Source organism: Melozone crissalis, unplaced genomic scaffold (genome assembly GCF_028551555.1).
Source record: "Melozone crissalis strain CALT ecotype California unplaced genomic scaffold, PUWL_Pcris_2 ptg000042l_1, whole genome shotgun sequence".
NCBI classification, from domain to species: domain Eukaryota; kingdom Metazoa; phylum Chordata; class Aves; order Passeriformes; family Passerellidae; genus Melozone; species Melozone crissalis.
Window position 1 is genome coordinate 21,565,419 of NW_026535820.1, and position 18,582 is coordinate 21,584,000.

The 18,582-nt window shown below is 43.7% G+C and overlaps 1 protein-coding gene across 7 annotated transcripts in view; it reads left to right on the forward strand.

Moving 5' to 3' along the window:
* The window catches only part of MTCL1 (microtubule crosslinking factor 1), a 102,316-nt gene extending 88,587 nt beyond the window's left edge, over positions 1 to 13,729 (forward strand). For 5 of the 7 annotated variants that reach the window (XM_054285343.1, XM_054285342.1, XM_054285344.1 and 2 more), the window contains 4 exons: positions 88 to 393; positions 2,642 to 2,673; positions 4,269 to 5,823; positions 12,474 to 13,729. In XM_054285343.1, coding sequence (XP_054141318.1) covers positions 88 to 393; positions 2,642 to 2,673; positions 4,269 to 5,823; positions 12,474 to 12,683 — 2,103 coding nt within the window. In that variant the 3' untranslated portion in view covers positions 12,684 to 13,729. Of the gene's footprint in view, positions 1 to 87; positions 394 to 2,641; positions 2,674 to 4,268; positions 5,824 to 9,387; positions 9,446 to 12,473 lie in introns of all 7 variants that reach the window. The other 2 variants (XM_054285347.1, XM_054285349.1) reach the window with 1 other exon arrangement.
* The last annotated feature ends 4,853 nt before the right edge of the window (positions 13,730 to 18,582 follow it).

Below are 18,582 nucleotides of genomic sequence, written 5' to 3' on the forward strand. Positions count from 1 at the left end.
GCCTTGCTCCCAGGGAAGGATGAGTCCTGCCAAACACCACGCACTGCAGAAGTAACTGCTGCTCCTCTTGATGTGCCTTGTCCCCAGCTGCAGAAGGAAGCGAGCCCACGGAGAGGAGCTGGTTTGGCGTGTGACGCGAGCGAGAGCAGCCGGCGGCCGTTTGCGCCGCAGGGGAACCTCCGCGTGCCCCGTTCCATGGGCTCCCGCTCCTACTCGGACTCCGACACCATCCAGTTCGACGAGCGCTCACTGTCCAAGCTGAAGGAGAGCGACCGGTGCAGCGGCACGGAAAACCTCTTCCTGGAGTCACTGTCCCTCGACTCGCCCGACGAGCCTGAGGAGCATCGCTCTCGGCAGCTGGAGAGGGAGAGATTCCTGACTGGACTAACAGAAGTATGAGCTCTTCTGCATTTTATCGTGCTGTCATGTTATCTCTTCTGTCAGAATCAGTACAGCTTCCCTGCTGTTGGAAGTGAGATATTGTGTCACAGGCACTGCTTACAGTTACCCAGCAGTAAAATTTGGTGTGGACAGGTTTTCATTCCTTCTTATAAGCTGATTAGACCAGTGTCAGTCACCTGACAACTGGGAGCCAGCCTGGAGGTCCCAAAGATTAATTTATCTTGTGTCCATTTATGTTATGTATGAGAACTATATTTGACACAACATATTGGCTTAGAAGGTCTTAAGTAATTTCCAATTATAAGTAGATACATATTTATGAAGAAACATGGGCTTTACTTTGTTAGTAAAGCAGTAAGTGCTGTAGAGAGGCACTTCTGATTGTTCTGCCACATTTGCCTTCTGAGCAGATCAGCATGAGTAAGTGAGACGTTAAAAAAATAAAGTTATTTATCAGCAAAGTACCTACCCTGAAGTCAGACCATAAAGCTATAAAGATATAAAACACAGTGCTAAAAGATGACAGCAGGAAATGGCAAATGAAGTCTGTGTCCTCCACCATGGCAGGCTTATTTTCATCAGTTCCAGGTCTTCACAGTTTGTTTATATTGTTTCTGAGTGAAACCAAGCATCCCTGTCCCCAAATGCTGGTACAAAACTGAAAGATTGAGAAATCAAGTTCTTTGAGAGGAAGAAGAGAAAAAAGATTTACAGAGGCAAGAAATGTGACTGTCCTTGTTACATAGCTATAGGTAGCGGTGTTCCAGTTAAATTTTCTTCCCTCAGTGCCATAAGTGTATTGCTGGCAGTGTGGGATCCCATATTTATTATTTCTTAGCCTTTTTTTCCCACATGTCCAAGTGCTCAGTGAAGAATGTTGGTAACAATATCAGGGAACTAAGTTTTGTGCTTAATTTCGATTGCAGTTCCCATTCCTTCAAATTCAGCCTGATTTTCAGAGAAAACCTCTCTTCCCTTTTCTGTTTTTCAGATATTACCACCATTAACAAAAGGGTGGACAGAAAAAATTTTTTCTTGGTGATATTTGCATAGCTTCTTTCCTTCAAAGCATGTTTTGGGGAAACCTGGGCAAAGTAATTTTCCCTCAGAGGGTTTGCTGAAGCGAGACTGATTGGAGTTTAATGAGTAGCTTAACTGAGGATGCACAGAGACAACTGCAGCTTGCTGACTCTACCGTCCACTGTATTTTCTTTTTGGTACTGACTGCAGTAGAAATCAATCCAGCCTTCACCCTGATTAAGCATTCAGTTAGGTCAGATTTACTCTGCAGTTACTCCACTGAAGCCACTGATGTTATTCCAGAATTATACCACAGTGAATGCAAGGAGGATCAGTTTACTACTATTTTTTTTCCCCTGACCTGGGATAAATACCAGAAAGGTATTTGCTGAGCTAAGCAGTGCTGTTTTTAAACAGCACTGTGTTTGAAGTGGACTTTTGGTAATGTTCTTGATTTCATGAGGTCAAATAAAATGTGTACAGTATCAATGCTCTTTTTTCCCCCCGATCCTATTTTGCATTCCCTGCAGTTTACTAAAAATACAAGTAAACAGAATAACTGTAGAGCAAATGCTTCAGAAGTAGCTATTTAAAACCCTAACTCATTATGGGAATTGTCACAGGGAAATAACTGCCATAAAAACATATTGATGCTGTTAGCAAGCTGTAGGTATTCCATCTAGGAAACAAGCAAGTCTTCCCACACATTTAATATATCAAGCTTAAGGAATTTCAACTGGTGCCACTTGTTGGTTCCTAGAAAATGTGTAATGAAATATTATGTCAAAGAAACTCAGTTCATCTTTTACTTCAGCACAGCTAGGCCTCTAGCATAAAGTAGATTGCCTCTACAGAAAAAAGTCACTCAAAAATATATAGTCTGAAGCAATATTTTGTGGAAAAAAGCACCTTTTTCAGCCTACATCTATTTGTGATTGCATGGGAATATAAAAGTTAAAAGCTGTTGTAGATTTGGCATACAGGCTTTACCTGTGCAGTGTGTTGTCTTGATGGCATTGCCCACTCTCCTGCCTATGTACAAAGTGAAGAATATTCCCACTGGCACTTTAAGAATCTATATCAGAGAGAAAATCAGACAGCTTTTAGAAACAAACATACCTGGTGCAACTAACGGGAAGTAAATGACGAAATACCCATAAGCTAATGCTGCCAACACCTTTAGAAATAACTTTTCCTGCTTGTTTCTGTTTTCATTCAGGAGGAAGAAACACACAAAGGAAATCTTCAAAGGTGAGTAAAACTTGCAGTGGAAAGCCCAGCAAATACTCAGCTGCTGGAGCTATGCCTCTCTGCACCCAAGCCGCAGGCCCAGGACATAGCCATGCCACCTCCTAAGCAGCCTGCAAGCCAGATTAATGGACTCACCCAGGGATTAATTTGTCTCAATATGCTCCAGTTCTACTCTGATTAACTTGGGCCACATTCAGCTGTCATGCACAAAGATCAAACTCTATGAAAGTGCGTGAAGCTGCAGCTTACAGTGAAATCTACGCCTGCCTTAGCAAGCAGAGCAGTACACACTGCAGACATCCATAAGGAAAGGAAAACACTGAGTGCTGAGGACATGATATGCTGCTGCATATGAGAGATATTGTGCTTTGGACTGGTTTTGGTCTTATCCCATGGGTTGAATACCCACCTAACCTTAGAATGCATTAGTTGTAATTCTGGAGAGCATCTTCCAGCTCATTTTCATCCCAAAGGAATGAAGCCTGTGCTCTCTGAGATTGCCCTCCTGATGCAAACCCGAGCATCAGTCCATGAGATCCATTTAGAAACCATACTTACCTGAATCCCTAACAGAGACACACCCAAACTGCGGCAGGAGCTCTTGATTCAGAGTGTGACTCACAGTGTGACTTGGCTGTATCCTTTGGATCACTGATCCATGAAAACCACTGCTTGCTGATTTCTCATCCAGTTTGAGTTACCTCATTGAACCAACTCTGATAAGTACACTCATTTGCATTTTTATTTAGTGCCATTCAAAAATTTTTATTTTTTTCTTAAAATAAAGCAGTAGGATAACTCATCTGAATGCCTGTTATTTGTACAAATTAGTAAAATGCGGGAGAGCCAAGAATTCAGCATTATCACTTAGAGAGATTCCCTTGGTTAAACTTCAGCGTGTAGCAGTATTTCTGCTGGATGTCCCACATCATTGCACACCAGCTGTGCAGCCTGGGCAGTCTCAGAAGTGGGGGCAGACTTGATGATTTTCCAGCAGGTCAGAAATACTCTACACTTGCTTTGAAAAGTGTAACACTTTTCAAACACTCATTTCCTGTGAACAGTATAATTCTGGGATGCATCCTACTGCTCCACATTACAAATATTTGCCTAGCAGTAATCCATGAGAAAGCAGCAAATTAAGAACCTCTACTAAACCATTTGGTACTTTTAATGGCACATCACAGATGTTTGTGTTCACAGCTATATCAAAGATAATAAAAGGGGCCTTAAATGAAAGAAAGAGCTAAAGGAAGGAAAACTAGGAAAAGGTTTTTCATGCAGAGGGTGCTTGAGCACAGGCTCCCCAGGGAAGTGGTCATGGTATCAAGCCTGCCAGAGTTCAGGAAGTGTTTGGATAATTCTCTCAGGCACATGATGTCATTTTTGGGGTATCCTGTGCAGGACCAAAAGTTAGACTTGGATGATCCTTGTGGGTCCCTTCCAACTCAGGACAGTCCATGATTCAATGATTGAAGTGGTTTTACATGTAAGCAGATGGTGAATGTTGGGTTTCCAGAGTTTGCTGCTGAAAAGAAGTTACTTTGCAACAATTTCCTGGTGCATGAGTGACTCTTTTGTGTTCCTCTCTCCAGGGCAATGTCCGTTTCTTCCATGTCCGAATTTCAGCGCCTGATGGATATTTCTCCATTTCTACCAGAAAAAAATTTGCCTTCATCTGGCAGCAAAGATGATATAACACCTCCCTTGTCTCCTGATGATCTGAAATACATTGAGGAGTTCAACAAAAACTGGGATTACAATGACACTAGGAGCCATGGTGGGGCAACTGAGAAGCCTGCAGAGGGTTGGGCAGAAAGGACAGAAATTGGAAAAGCCAGGAAGGATCCTGCTTCAGATCCATTCCAGGCATCCTCATGGTACCTCACCACCAGTGTCACTATGACCACCAACACCATGACCAGCCCAGAGCACTGCCAGAAGCAGCCAGCGAAGAGTCACAGTGTTACTGACAAAATGGGAGTGCGGGTATTCCACAGCCCGCCGGTTGTCCGTAGGTTCGATAACTCAGTGATAGCTGGCAGTGAAGGCAAAAACCAGGCTGAGCCAGACTTCCTCTTTTCTGTGACCAAAGCTATGGGGAACGTCACTGAGACAAAATGTGCTTCCTCGGACATGTTTGGAAGGTGGTCTTGTGACCTGGCCAAACACCATAAAGATTTTCTGGAGAACGGTCTTCATCCCATTGAACGTCCTATTTGCACTACTGTGGGCTTTGCCTCACCCTTGCACAGCTTGGAGATGTCTAAGAACATGAGCGATGACATGAAGGAGGTCGCTTTCTCTGTCCGTAACGCGATACGCTCCAACTCCACGGAGCCGCAGTTCAAGGACACGGCGTGCCAAACCAACGGCATGAGGACCACAGGGACACAGACCACCCAGACCATCAGCGTCGGCCTGCAGACGGAAACCCTGCGCAGTATCACCAGCAGTCCACACAAGTGTCTGACACCAAAGGGGGGGTCCACGCCTGTCTCCTCACCATCCAGGAGCCTGAGGAGCAGGCAGGTGACCCCCGTCATTGAGAAGGTCCAGGCTAAGTTTGAACGCACATGCTGCTCCCCCAAATATGGCTCTCCGAAGCTGCAAAGGAAAGCCCTTCCCAAATCCGACCAGCCAAATAACCGGACTTTGCCTGGCACACCTCAGAAAGGATTCAGTGAGTCTGCTTGGGCTCGATCGACCACCACGCGCGAGAGTCCTGTGCACACCACCATCAACGATGGCCTGTCCAGTTTGTTCAACATCATCGACCATAGCCCCATCTTTCATGAGACCTTCCAAAAATGCCCCAGATCTGGCAGCCGGTCCAGGTCAGCCGAACCCAGGCCAGAACTGGGCACGTTGCAGGAGCCATGTACAAATGCCCGTGGCAGATCACCCAGTCCTCTCCGTCTGGGGACAGAGACACAAAAGGAAGAAGGATCTGAGGTGACAAGTATTAGGCAGGACTTATCTGCTCCTCCAGGGTACACACTTGCAGAAAATGCTGCCAGGATCTTGAATAAAAAACTTTTGGAGCATGCCTTAAAGGAAGAGAGAAGGCTACGTTCACACAGCCCACCAAATCTTAGCAATGACAACAGCACAGGAGAAATTGTCAAAGTAGATCCAGGGTCCATAGAGGTAATGAATTTGCTTGTTTTTCCTCCTATAGCTAAGTGCACTCTTCTTTGAGCAAATGTATTATGAGTTCACTTGCAGTCCTACTGAGTATTTACAGTGAATATCCTAGTCCTGTCCTGGTACCACCAGCAATTTCCAGTCATGAAACTTTGGATTAGTCACTGAAGAATGCATGAAAGAATTGAATTTCTATCCTGGCAGCTTATTTGGCTTGAAAGCATCAGAAGAGTTTTATCCTTTATGGGATAAAAAATGGCTCTTCCATGAACAGCTGGGATAAGAGTTTTCTGTCACAAAATACACCACACGTTACAGATGCTCTAGGGACACTAGGTTTGAGTAAATTTTGTATGCTGGATGGAAAGGTAGATTCTTTTTCCTACACAAGTATGGGCCTTAACAAGTTTGTGTGAAAAATAGTCTCTATAGTACCCTGGAGCAAAACTTCAGGGCCTGCAGCATATCTTTTCTGAATGTATCTGATTAAGTTTGGCTCAGGTCTGTGAATGTGATTGAATGGCTTGATGTTTGGTACTGACTGCTGCTGCCTCACAAAAATAACAAAAAGCAAAAAATACACATATAATCAACTAATCTAGACACATACCTATTTAGTGTTTAAGAACTCCTTGCTGATATTTTGTCAAGTCATCATCTGTCTCAGCAAGTGTGCCCACATGTTGGGGGTCAGTCTCAGGTGCAACAGCAATCAACAAAAAAAGAAAGTATAATGATGGATGAAAGCTTTCAGTTACCAGTATTTAAACCTCCTGTTTCTGGTGAACCTCTGAGAGCACTTGAGACTCTTACTCTTAAGAAGCCCAGAAAAGCTGAATTATGCCCAGCTCATACATGCATATATTGCCTTTCTGGTACAGCCATGAAAAGGGGTGTGTGCTACTGGTTGGTGACAGTCCCCAGGGCAGAGGCTCCTCATCCTCTCTGCCCTGTGCTGCCCCTTTGGGGGCATCCTAGTCTAGTGGTGAGCCCTGGCTCCAGGGAATAAGCTGCTTGACCCCTGCACACCCCACACACCCCTGCACACACCATACATGCACTTTGCCTTCTCTGGGCAGACTCCTACTCCCCCTGCCTCAGATACCTTAAAAATGGAAGGTTCAAACCCCACTTTCTAACTCAACATTTGGTGTGAAGGATTTCTGAGAGCCTGAGTGCTGAAACCTTTGGTCTGCAGTTTTCCTTGCACTAGTGGGTGATTCTCAATGTAAAGTCAGTTCCCTTTTTTTTAAGTATTGCTCAGAGGATGTAATCTTTTTTTCCTGACAGACAATCCAAACCCAAGTTTGGATTAGGTTTATTCCCTATGTGCAGTTTAAACAGATAAAAGCAGGGATGTTTTTAAATTAAAAAAGGAAAAGTAAAGAAACCACATGCACATTTTAAATACTAGTGAGTGAAAGTGGTATTTGTGCAGAAACCTCAGAGTGAATAAAGGTGGGAAGCAGCCTCATTAATTTTTTTCCAGCTATCTCTGTATTTTGTCTTTAGTTTGAAATACTGGGAATACACTACTGGTCTGTATTAGGAAGTGCGTTGTACTCTTAACAACTTCAATTCAGTTTTGCCTTCAAGGTAACCCTGGAAACTCTTATTTCCTCCTGTATATTTTAACAGCCTCAGTAGATTTCAAATATAGGTAGATAGATGTCATCCCACAAGATCACAAATTGCTGTTGGCAAAACACAAACTAGCAATAGTACCTGAGTTTGATGCACAGAGTGATTTTAGTCAATGCTATTTAGCAAAAACTCATTGATTATCAAACTGGCAGAAAACTGCTCCTTCTTGTGAATTCTTAGTATCTTTTGCCTAATTTTTTGAGTTATGAGCCCTAGAGCTAAGACTTGTTTTTCCTTGCAGCTCCTACATGACTGTTATGACTGCAGTCTAGATGCACAGGTTTTGTTCTTTGGCTGGTCCTGGCATTTCTCAGGAATGTGGATTGAAAAGGAAACTGGTGGGCACTCATACAATGAGCTTAGCTTTTCCTAGCTGAGGTGGTACTCTGGAAGATGTACTCAAGGGAAGCGTGGGTTTGCTGCTGAAAAGAAACACCCACAAATAAGTTTAGACTCTGCAGGTGCCTTGGGTTATTTGTGGATTACCCTGACCACACAAATTACACTTTGTACAAATTCTCTTAGCACATTTTGTACAAAGCCAGACACAGCTGTTCAGGGAGTTATGATCTTGAAGGAGCAGGTTTGTGCTTGGGGCAGCACTGACACAATGCTTCCACCCTCCAGTAGATCCCTGCTCTGCTTCCCTCTGACCTGTTGGTTTCTGGCCAAGTCAAGTGCCCTTCTTACTACCAAACGCCTTCTAGATTCTGCAGCCATGGCATATTACTGACTTTTAAACTTGCATGCAGCACCTGTTGGTGACTTTTTCCCAATTTGAGCTTCTGAGTTATTTAGTTACATAATTTTCTTCTATATTCTTCTATATTCCTGCTGCAAATATGAAATCTAGATCATATATTTATCTATTTATGTACAAATGCATGTGCATGTGAGTGTATATGCATACAGAGCCGCAATAACTTTGTGTTTTCTGACTTGCCCAGAGCTGCTTACAGGCAAATTAATAATCTACATAGTGTGGCCTACTAGTGTCTTATTCTGTTAATTGAATAAACCCCTAACTTACATGTGTATCATAGGATTTATCCATTTTACTCTTAAAAATGCAGATTAGCATTACATACCTAACAACATGAGCTCTTTAGGAACATTTTTGCTTTTATAACTAGCAAGGGTATAGATTGTGGAGGTTACACAACAGCCCTGGACTGGGAATCAGACTAATTTCTGGAGAGAACACTGTGAAGGACCATCCACACAGACCCAGAGATGAGAGAGCCAGTGCTGCATCCTCTGCTTGCCAGGGCAAAGCAGTTGCCACTGAACCACTCAGCATAGGAGGGAGAATGTTGAAAATCAGGGAAGGTGTTGACAGAATTAAAGGGCTTTTGGTTAAGCTTGGATTTCCCATCCAGCATCACTGCTGCAAAGAAACAACAGAGAAAGGTGAGGCAAAGAGCTGCCATGAAACCTGAGAAATAGAAGTGTAAGCAACAAACAATAACAGCCGTTTTCTTGCTTGTTAAAGATTTCCTAAGCAGAAACTCTCTCTTGAAATCAAATTAAGGGGAAAAAAATACAGCTTTAGTCCTCTCATAGTAATATGGTTTTTCCCTAGCCCAAATCAAGTTTGGCAAAGAAAAACAGATATCTTTCTTTGCTCAGTAGAAATGTTTGGTTTCTTTATTGATATGTCCACTTCTGAAACTGTGCTAGGATTGTAAAAGGTTGGTTTGTTTGCTTCCTTTCTTTCTAAGTCTTTTTCTTCTAGTGGCTTGGCTTTTATTTTTGATTATTAGTTTCCCTGTGATAACACTGGTAACATGATCTGAATGAGTAGTAACATCAGGAGACTTCTTCCTTGCTGACAAGAAATCTTCACTTTAAAAAAAATAATCAATTAAAACAGTTCTTTCCAACCTACTTGCTTTCTTTTTCTTTTCTGTCTGTTCTGTCCAGAACCAAACTGTCTTATTAACTACCCCCTGGGGACTCTAACCCTGCCTGCCTCACTGCTGTAAGTCCTTTCTACCTTGTTTCCAGAGCTTTCCGAAAGCGGTCATTCTTGAACACGGGGGTCAACAGAGGGAAAGAAATGGCCACAGCTCCAGAGGTATCAGCACACACCTGTGGGGTTCAGCACAACTCCAGGGGTATCAGCACACACCTGACATCCCTGTGGGGTTCTTTGTATGGGACAGGGGACAGTCAGGAGGAGTTCAAGATAGGAGTATATCTGCTGTGTCCTGTCCTGCAGCAGCAAAGGCTGTGAAGATGTCACATATATGTCAAAATTTGTGCTGTTGGGGTTTTTTTGCTAAGCTTTTGAAAATTGGCAACATTTAAGACCAACACAAAGTATGCAAAAGTACTGGGGAGGGATTCAGATTTGTGACAAGCTTCCAAGTTGTTGTTTTTTTTCTTGACAAATGCACAGCACTGCACAGGGCTTCTGGCTGCCCCAGAATGCCTTCCCTCCAGTTCTGGCTACAGCAGAGGGTGGAGAGGGCTGGGAAGGGGCTTCAGCACCAGCCTGGGGCTAAAGGCTAAAGTCACTTTTGCTCATTAAGCAGTTCTGGGCCCAGTTCTGCCCAGTGTCTGCGATTGCCACAGTAGAGGGAAGACTCTGTGCAGACATAAGCTGTGACCATCCACTCTGCCTCAGACAGAAGAGAAAACTGTTTTCCTTATTTATTAATATAGACATAGCCATGCTGGCTGACAGCCTGTTTTAGGAAATAGAAACTGAAGCTGAAATCATCTTTCCCATTTTCAGTGCTCAGGCTTAGAAATGCTGCCTATCCACCTACACCCCTGAGCAACTACCAAACTAAATTACCCACAGGTTATTTATCTTTTTGAAACCATCTTTAGCTATGACAGCTACATGTAGTAAGGGAGGAGGGGTTTTCACAAACTGTTCTGCAGAGTTTCCTTGTCATGGCTGGATTTCCACACTGCAGGTGGGGACGACTGACTCAGCAGCCAGCACTTTATAAGATTATGCTGCCAGTCACTTTTGGCCCTGGAGCAACATCCATCACCAGCACAGCCTTGTGTGCTGCTGGGCATGTGTACATCACAGATAAGATGAGCTTAACCTTGCTGTTTGTTAAAAGCTGACCAACATCTGCGGGCGTGCTGGAGAGAGGCTTTTGAACGGGGAGGCAGCAGTGGAAATAGATTTTGTTATCGCCGTGCTAACTCTGATTTACAGCTCCAAAACTAGGATAAAGCAGCCAGGAGCAAGGAGCACTGTAAAGATATCATTTTAAGCCTCCTTTTTGAAAGAGGCTAAGACAAAACCCACAAATCTCATATCCTCAATTCACTGTGTTGTGCTGCCCATGACTGTTTTTGCACAGATGGATTTCTCTTAACAAATCTGAGTCTAGTGGCAGCTTTCACAGACCATATGCTGCCCCAGGCACAATGGGATAAGGTGAAGTAAGGACACACAGTCAATCTTTTTGTTAGCACCCATTTCTGTTTCAGCCTTACTGCTGTTTTAGCAAGGGTTGTGAAGTTAATGGCACAGAGATGGGATGGGGGGTGAGGATGCAGAGAAGAGGGGCTGCAGGCTGAGGTGCTCTGTGAGTGCTGAGGGCAGCTGGCCATAGCTCTTTCTCAAGCACTGGTGTGTAGCTGTAGATCACTCCATTGGCTGCATGCTGCCCAAAACACCTGGGTTGACCCTTCACTGAGGCTTTCCCAAGTCCAACAACGCACTCTCTCAAAAACACGTGTCACCAGCTCCATTTCTCATACCTCAGCTCTATGTCTTCAAAACTGGTCTTTCTGTCCTATGACATTCATGTTTGGTCTTCCACTGCAATTGAGAAGTTCAATGTTGTATCACATGTTTGTTCACTGTCAATCACATCATGTTACCTACTCCAATATTCTCCACCTTTAGTGACTATTCTCCTTCTCCATGAGAAACAGTGTGCTGAATCCTGGCCTCCCTGCTGCCCTGGTATCCCTGCGTCTTACCATGCCACAGCTTTTCCTTTGCATTGTATCATTTCTGGTCTCTCTCTTCATTTATCATCAGTTTGCATTATGACTTTGCTTTTTACTGAACTCCTCTGTACATTCCAGTGACTGCTGCTTGGTGTACACATTGCTAGATGTTGGCAAACTGCTCTGATTTGCTTTTATAAGTTTCAAGTTATGCAGGGAAATTCAGAAGTTTGGCTTTGGCCCTGTGAGATAGATTTGCTTCCACAGTCACTTATCTTGATGTAGGGAACATTCAGAGCAAGGCAGGAAGTGCACCTGTACTTTGAGCAAAGTGAATATTAAAAGCATTACCAGCTTAGTGCCAGGGTGAAAAATCACAGCTGCAGATTGTTTCTAATTGCAAAGGCAAGCTAACCAAGCCAGAACAGTAGAAACTCAGTGAAGGAATAAAATTTCCAATTTCTTCCATTTTTGTGAATGTTGCCTTTAACAAAGAGTAACTCTGAATCCTGTAACTCAGGCTTCAGCAGCTGGCAGTTAGCAGTGGTGTTCCAGAAAATGAAATCTGTAGGTAAGCCTCATCTTTAACCCAGCTGGAGATCATAACAACCCCTGTAGTCATTATTCTGTGCTAAGAAGTCTCCTGCATGTCAAGTCTGAATTCTGAAGGCAAAAAAAAAGGAGACAGTGGTTGATTTTTCACCTGCCTTGCAAATGCCAAACCTAGGCTTTTTATGCCAGGTCAGCACTTAAAGTGTTGAACAGCAGAGTTTCCTGAATTATTATGCAAATGTACTTTTCAGCTCTTCTTTCTAGCACAAGGACAAATAGCAATTGAAAGTGTTCCAGTTACTCCAACTCACCCTCTTCCTTTCATTGTCTCCTTACCTGTTCCATAAATCACGGACACATGTGCAGATTCCTGGAGCCCTCACGCAGCCGGGTGTTCGCTGCTTGCTTTTGTCCCGCACCACGGCACACGCTTAGCTTTAGTTTGGCGGGTTTGTTTCGCAATTCTTCGCGCACCCCGGCGGTCCCTAACGCGAGTCACTAACCGCTGTTTTGCTCTCTTGGCTGCCAAGGAACTGCCTTGTTCTGCACTAGCCCCGTCCCTCCAACCCTGCTTCTCCCGGCCAGAGAGACCAGCGAAGCGGCGCCCACCGTCACGATGGGCCTCACATTCCCCCACTGCCTCACAGTCGCAGTCCACCGGAGACCTGGTGTCCTCAGAGGAGCGCAGAAGCGAGGAGCTGCTGGCAGAGACCCCCGGCCAGGGAGGCGAGCCGGCCTGACCGCGCACAGGAACAGGTGGGACACCCCTCGCCTCTGCCAGGCCGCCCGCCAGCCGTCCCTGCCACGACAGGAGGGAGGTCCGCTTGGAGAGAGAGGTCAAAGAATGTTCTCAGACACAGCTGCTGAATGTGCAACCTGGGAAAAACAGAGGTGTTTCTAGAATGAAACAGTTAATGTGCCTGTAATAACTTAATTTTTTTCATAGCTGAGAAAACTATTTTTGTCTCCATCTTTTCTACATACAGTATATTAACAAAAACAGCAAAAAAAAAGGGTTAAAATGATATAAAGTAAGATTTAAAATAAAATGTAAATTAAGTTTTAAGGGAATTTGAATACATGCTCGCGCTCTCTCCAAATACTGACTGCCTTTTGGTTATATTTGCACTGTTACGTTTTCAGTTTTGGTTTTGGGTATTTTGGTTGGTTTTTTTTTTAATTTCATGTAAAACTAGGGTCTTAAGTTAATTTTATTCTATTTTAATGTCAGTGTTATCGGTTTTTAAAGGTAAGGTTCTTAAAGATGCTTCAACTGTCTGAAGCGATACCTTTTAAGTAGTGAAGAAAGCCATTAAGCTCGTTCTCTAGACTTGTAATTAATTGAGATGGAGGGGAATACAGGTAAACACAAGTAAATGTGTGGGAAAAAAAAAGAAAAGAATGCCTCAGAAAGTCTTACAGAGTTAGCTGTAAAATACACCTACAATACTTGACTTGCATGCCTCTGGGTCCTCGCACTTTAGTGCATGTACATACTGCTACTGTACCATCACATAAATGTGAGTCAATCTGTTTCACTGTAATATTGTTGTGAATTTACCTGTACTGTACTTTTATCGTTGGTATTCTTGCATTGACTATACAAAAAAGAGTTTTTAAATTATTGTTAGCAGTTCAACTGGCTATGTACAGCATTTACTGAGAACTTCCTTCGTTTTGGAAAAACCATGGAAATCTCTGGGCATACTAAATTGTAACTGGTCTTGTTTAAGAGTCTGTTTGAGACCATGTGAAGTGGAATAAAACCCTCAGTATTTACAAGCTGCTCGAGTGCTCCATAATGTTTTTTTTATGATGGTACTTCCCAGGGTCATTTAACGGGGGGACATAAAATCCCCTGAGCTCCTCCTTTATTCATAAGGAGAGAAAAAAGCTTCCTAATATGAAATAAATCACAGCAAAACCAAATACTATGCTGTGCTCCACGGACTCCTGTGAGCACTGGATCAGACCGTAGGAAGGTTTCTAAATTCCCTCCCTGAACTCCCTAAGACATCTACTCACAGGGATTGTAGGACCCATCTTCCCAGTTTCTCTGTGGCCCTGTGGCTTGTTGTTTTCTCACTCATGGGAGTGAAAACCCGCCAGCTAAATGGAACACCAGAAATACGACACACCCAGTATTAATCTAAGCTTATGTACCATCTGCATTACGCACAGAGACCAATAAACAGGGCTTTTGTGAAACTGAAGGCTAACAATGAGAAGTAAATGCAGCCAAGAATTCACAGTTCTGAGAGGTGGAAACCTCTCAAGCCACTTTGCCTAAGACCATCTGTTTGGCCACATGCTTTCTCTGGAGCCCCAGAACTGCTCTGACTAGTTATCCCATTGCTGAACTGGCTTGTTCCCATTCTGTTTCCTTAGTTGAGGTTTTCTGAGGCTCATTTGTTGAAGAGCACCATCTGGGCTCCCTAGAAGCCTTCCTGGTTAGCTCTATCAAGAAATAAGCCTTTCACATCCTGTCCTGCTGTGTCACAGCCATCTTTCTAGGAAGTTTAATTCAGCTGTTGGATAAGAACAAATTCCCTGTCTCCCAGATCACAGCCAGTTTAGGTCTGATTTCTCCCATATCAGGTAGGGCTGTGGCTATTGACCCGAGGTCAAAATGTCCAGCTGTGGGTCATCATTACAAAACTGGGCAGTGAATGGACAGTACTGCTGTCTGATGGCTCTCTGGTGCCACAGTCAGAGCAAGGGGTGTCCAGGGCCAGTGCAGAGCGGCAATAGTCATCCTAGTGATAGCTGCCTTCCCAGCTGTCTCAAAGCCTCACTGCTAGGCTTTTTCATGAGTTTAGTACAATCCCCAAGTCTGAATGCCTAAAATTGTCCGTGGTGGTCATCCTGTTTGCTAAAAATCTTCCTCCTGCAACACATTGCTGAATTGTTGCGCTAATTTTGGTTTGGGAGTGGAAGGAGGAGCACATGCAAGAAGTGTTTTGAAGGTGAACCACAAGAGTCACAATGATTATTGGAGAAGACTAAGCCACAACTGAAAACTCCTTGTTTGTTTCCAAAGTAGCTTTGCAGGAATAAGGGGAAGGTTGCTGCTTCCTTAAAAGCTATTTCTCCTTCATGAAGCAATTGGAAGTTGCAAATGAACAAGCAATGTTGACATCTGGCAAGTAAAAATTGTGTTCTGTTTCTTGTGACAGCTGTAATTTTTTTGTTAATGATGCACCAGAAAATTCAGGGCACTAATCTGTTACTTTGATGCCAGAGGATGGTATTTGCCTTTCAAGTCAAGGATACTCCAGTTTGCAGAAATAGCTGCTGGCCATCCTGAAGATCTGCGAGGATAAGCAGCTGCCTGTGGCTTGACAGGTAAAGTGCTTCTGAAACAGCAGGAATCACTGAAACAAAAGCCAGAGAGCAAGCAATAGCAAGAAGGAGAAGGTTAATCACAAATAGAGATTCTGTGGGTAATCTTAAAAAGAATGACATTAATTAAACATAATCTTCTTTCTAGTCTAATTAGTGAATACAGTGACATCGAGAAATATCCCATGTTTCTACTGGCTCTGGAAACAACAGGGCTTTTCTCTTCCAATACAGCTGCTGGGGGGTTTGGAACATTCCTACCCACCTCCACATTATTCCATCATGCTCCATCATTACTTACATAAATCATAAAACAAATGACAAGTCTAGTCCATCTGAAGTCCTTTTACAATCTTCTGAGAGAAAATAAAAAGCCTTTTTAGAAAGTCTGCAGCTCAGTGTCTATGGGGTATCTGAATTATTGCCTCATGAATAATCAGGGCAGGAGAAGCCTCACAGATTAGCACACAAGTTAGTGTAAGGGGATGTGAATACATGTGTCACAGCTTTTTTTTGGTAAGGCTGAAATAGCTGGATTTCACCCAGGGGTTTGTAGTGCCAGAGACAATGGCCTTGGGATATTACCTGCTCCTGCAATACAGAGGGCATCAGGAGCAGGACTGTGACCTGTGGCATCTCTCCCAGCCCAGACAGCTTTTGAGGTGGCTGTGGCACCCCAGGGTGATGGCATATCCCTCATGTCACAACACTGATATGTCCATGTGGGTACCATGAGGAGGAGAAGTCCCCCCTTTCTCCCACTTCCTGCCTCTACACAGTCACCTGCCCGTGCTGAGCTCCACTTTGCACCCCAGGAAGACATGGATATATACCAGTGGCAATGGTGTATGGCCCCTTAAGTCACTGACCCAAAGCAGGACAACCTGGCAACACCATACCTGTGTGGTGCCTCAGTGCCTGGAAAATGACCAGGCTTGGACCATCCTTCCCCATTACCCTTTCCCTTCACATCTTCCTCTGCACAGAGGGAATCTCCATGACCATACAGTACCCCAAGGGATGTATTTTCCCAACTGAGGTCTGATTTCTCCAGTATCAGGTAGGGCTGTGGCTATTCCTACTCCTTTCCTGAGTATCTGAACCACCAAGCCCCTCCATGGTCTCTTTGGAGGTATCCCATTTCTCGCTCACTCCCTGTTCCCCAGTTTTTACTTCATTATATGTAAATGATTGTAACCTGCTGGAGTATTATTAAGCTGCTGAGTACATATAATTTTCATACAAAATGACAGCTAATGTCTTCAGACAGCCCAGCCTGCTTCACAGAGAGGTATAATAGCTTTGAGCAAAGTCTGCTTCCCTTCCCTGTTATCATCCCCTTATCCATCATGTGTGAGTATGAGACATTGTGCCTCAGGTTTGGGTGAGAGAGGTTACTGCCTTGCTATAGATGTCTCTAGAATAAAAGTCTAGAACCTGTCACTGAAAACCACTTTTTATTCCCTATCAGAGCAGATTTAGGACTTCTCTCATTATTCAATCTTCTTTTTTTGGCATACCAACACTTTCTGGAGGCCAGTGTTGTCATCCTCTGAAAAAATACATGAGAAATCCTGACAGCACTTGGTGATTTGGGCAGGATTTCACTGTTGAGGGAGGGTTCAATGGGCTGCTCAGCAAAGGCAGTGCAAACTCTTATCCTGAAGCTGGCCTGAAGAAAGGTGATGCTCCATCCTGAGCAAGTGTTTGGAGGCAAAGCTGGGGCTGGGGCTGCACAGGCCCAAAGCAGCCCCTCAGAAGTCCCTGGTTTGGCAGCCAAGTCCCCAGTTTGACAGCCATCACTTACAGGTTGGAGCTGCAGGTAGTCAAGAGGTGGGTGGCAGAATGTGCCCTTCCTGGGGACAGGACAGGGGAGCCCGGGTTGGTAGACTGAGATCTGAGGAGAGAAGGTCATAGAAAAAGAAAAAATCAGTGTACTTGGCAGCTGCAAGTAGATGGATATCTCAATGAGGAGAAGAAAGAAGGTGGTTTGGATATTGAGTTTTATATGATTCTCTAGATGGCAACAAGCCTGGCTGAGCAATGTAAGCAGATACTGCACTAAAAGGGAAGAGTGCCATTAGGCCATGGAATGTGAATCCTGTTAAACCTCAGCAATAGCAAATAGCAATTTTTGGTTTGTCCTTTAAAATCCCTAGGTTGTTTGTTTGGGGTTTGAGTAGTTTTTTTATATACCGTAATTGTATTTTATAATTTCTACAGTAAGACTTTAGAATATGGTACACACAAAAATGTCATGGACTCAGGTACTCTCCTAATCCTCCTCCTGCTCCTCTCTCCCACTGTGATCCATCTGGATTAGCCTGCAGAGGAGAGAGCTGAGTGCAAAAGGATAGGCTCATCCCACAGGTTGTGCTCAGCAGGTGCCTCTTTCTCACTGAGCTGGTTGGAGCCCACCAAGTCCTGCCATAATGGAATAGGGCATCATTCTGGGGTTGAAAAAATTACCCCTTTGAAATAGGAGATGAGCAGTCAATGCATTTTAGCTATTAAGAATTGCAATGTTAAGTGCTTAGCAATTTAGAACATAAATCTCATTGATTTTCTGCTCAGGGAAGAGACTTAAGCAACTTAAGATATTTGAAGAACTTTTATCACAAATCTTTGACTACAGCTTCAGCGTGCTTGTCTTTAAAGTACAGCCTCAATTCCTGATCGTGTCTGGGAGAAGACATGTATTGTGTTGTTCCTCACTGCATTTTCTGCACTCTGCATTGTCAGGACTAAAAAAAATCCTCTTTGCATATATGAATGAGAGGAAGAACAATAAAGGCCATGATTTTGTTACAGCTATTTCCATGACAAAACCAAAGACTTTTGAGAGGGAGTTTTTTTACTACAATGTCACTGTGGTTTGTCATGGAAATCACATTTCAAACAAAAAACAAAGCCCTGGCTTCACAAATTTTCTGTGTTCCTCTTAGTCTGTGATGCTTCTGACAACACCTCTGCTTCATAATGTACACATAAAAATGTAAGTTAAATATGTTGCACAGGCATCTGAGACGTATTACAAGTATGTTCTGATGTGTACTCAAACAAAAGAATTTTTTTTTAGTAATAGGACCAATAAATAGTTGGAAGGAAACAACAATAAGAAGTTGGGAAAGGCAGAGCCCCTGGAAACCAATACCCTGGACTGTGTTTGATAAACAATGAGTCTCATTCTGATTTCCTGGAGAGCAGCCCCAGACCTGTGCCGTGGCTGTAGCAAACCTTGAGTGTTTCATGGGGGGACACACAAAGGGACAAACCTTGCCTTTCTATGACACTGAC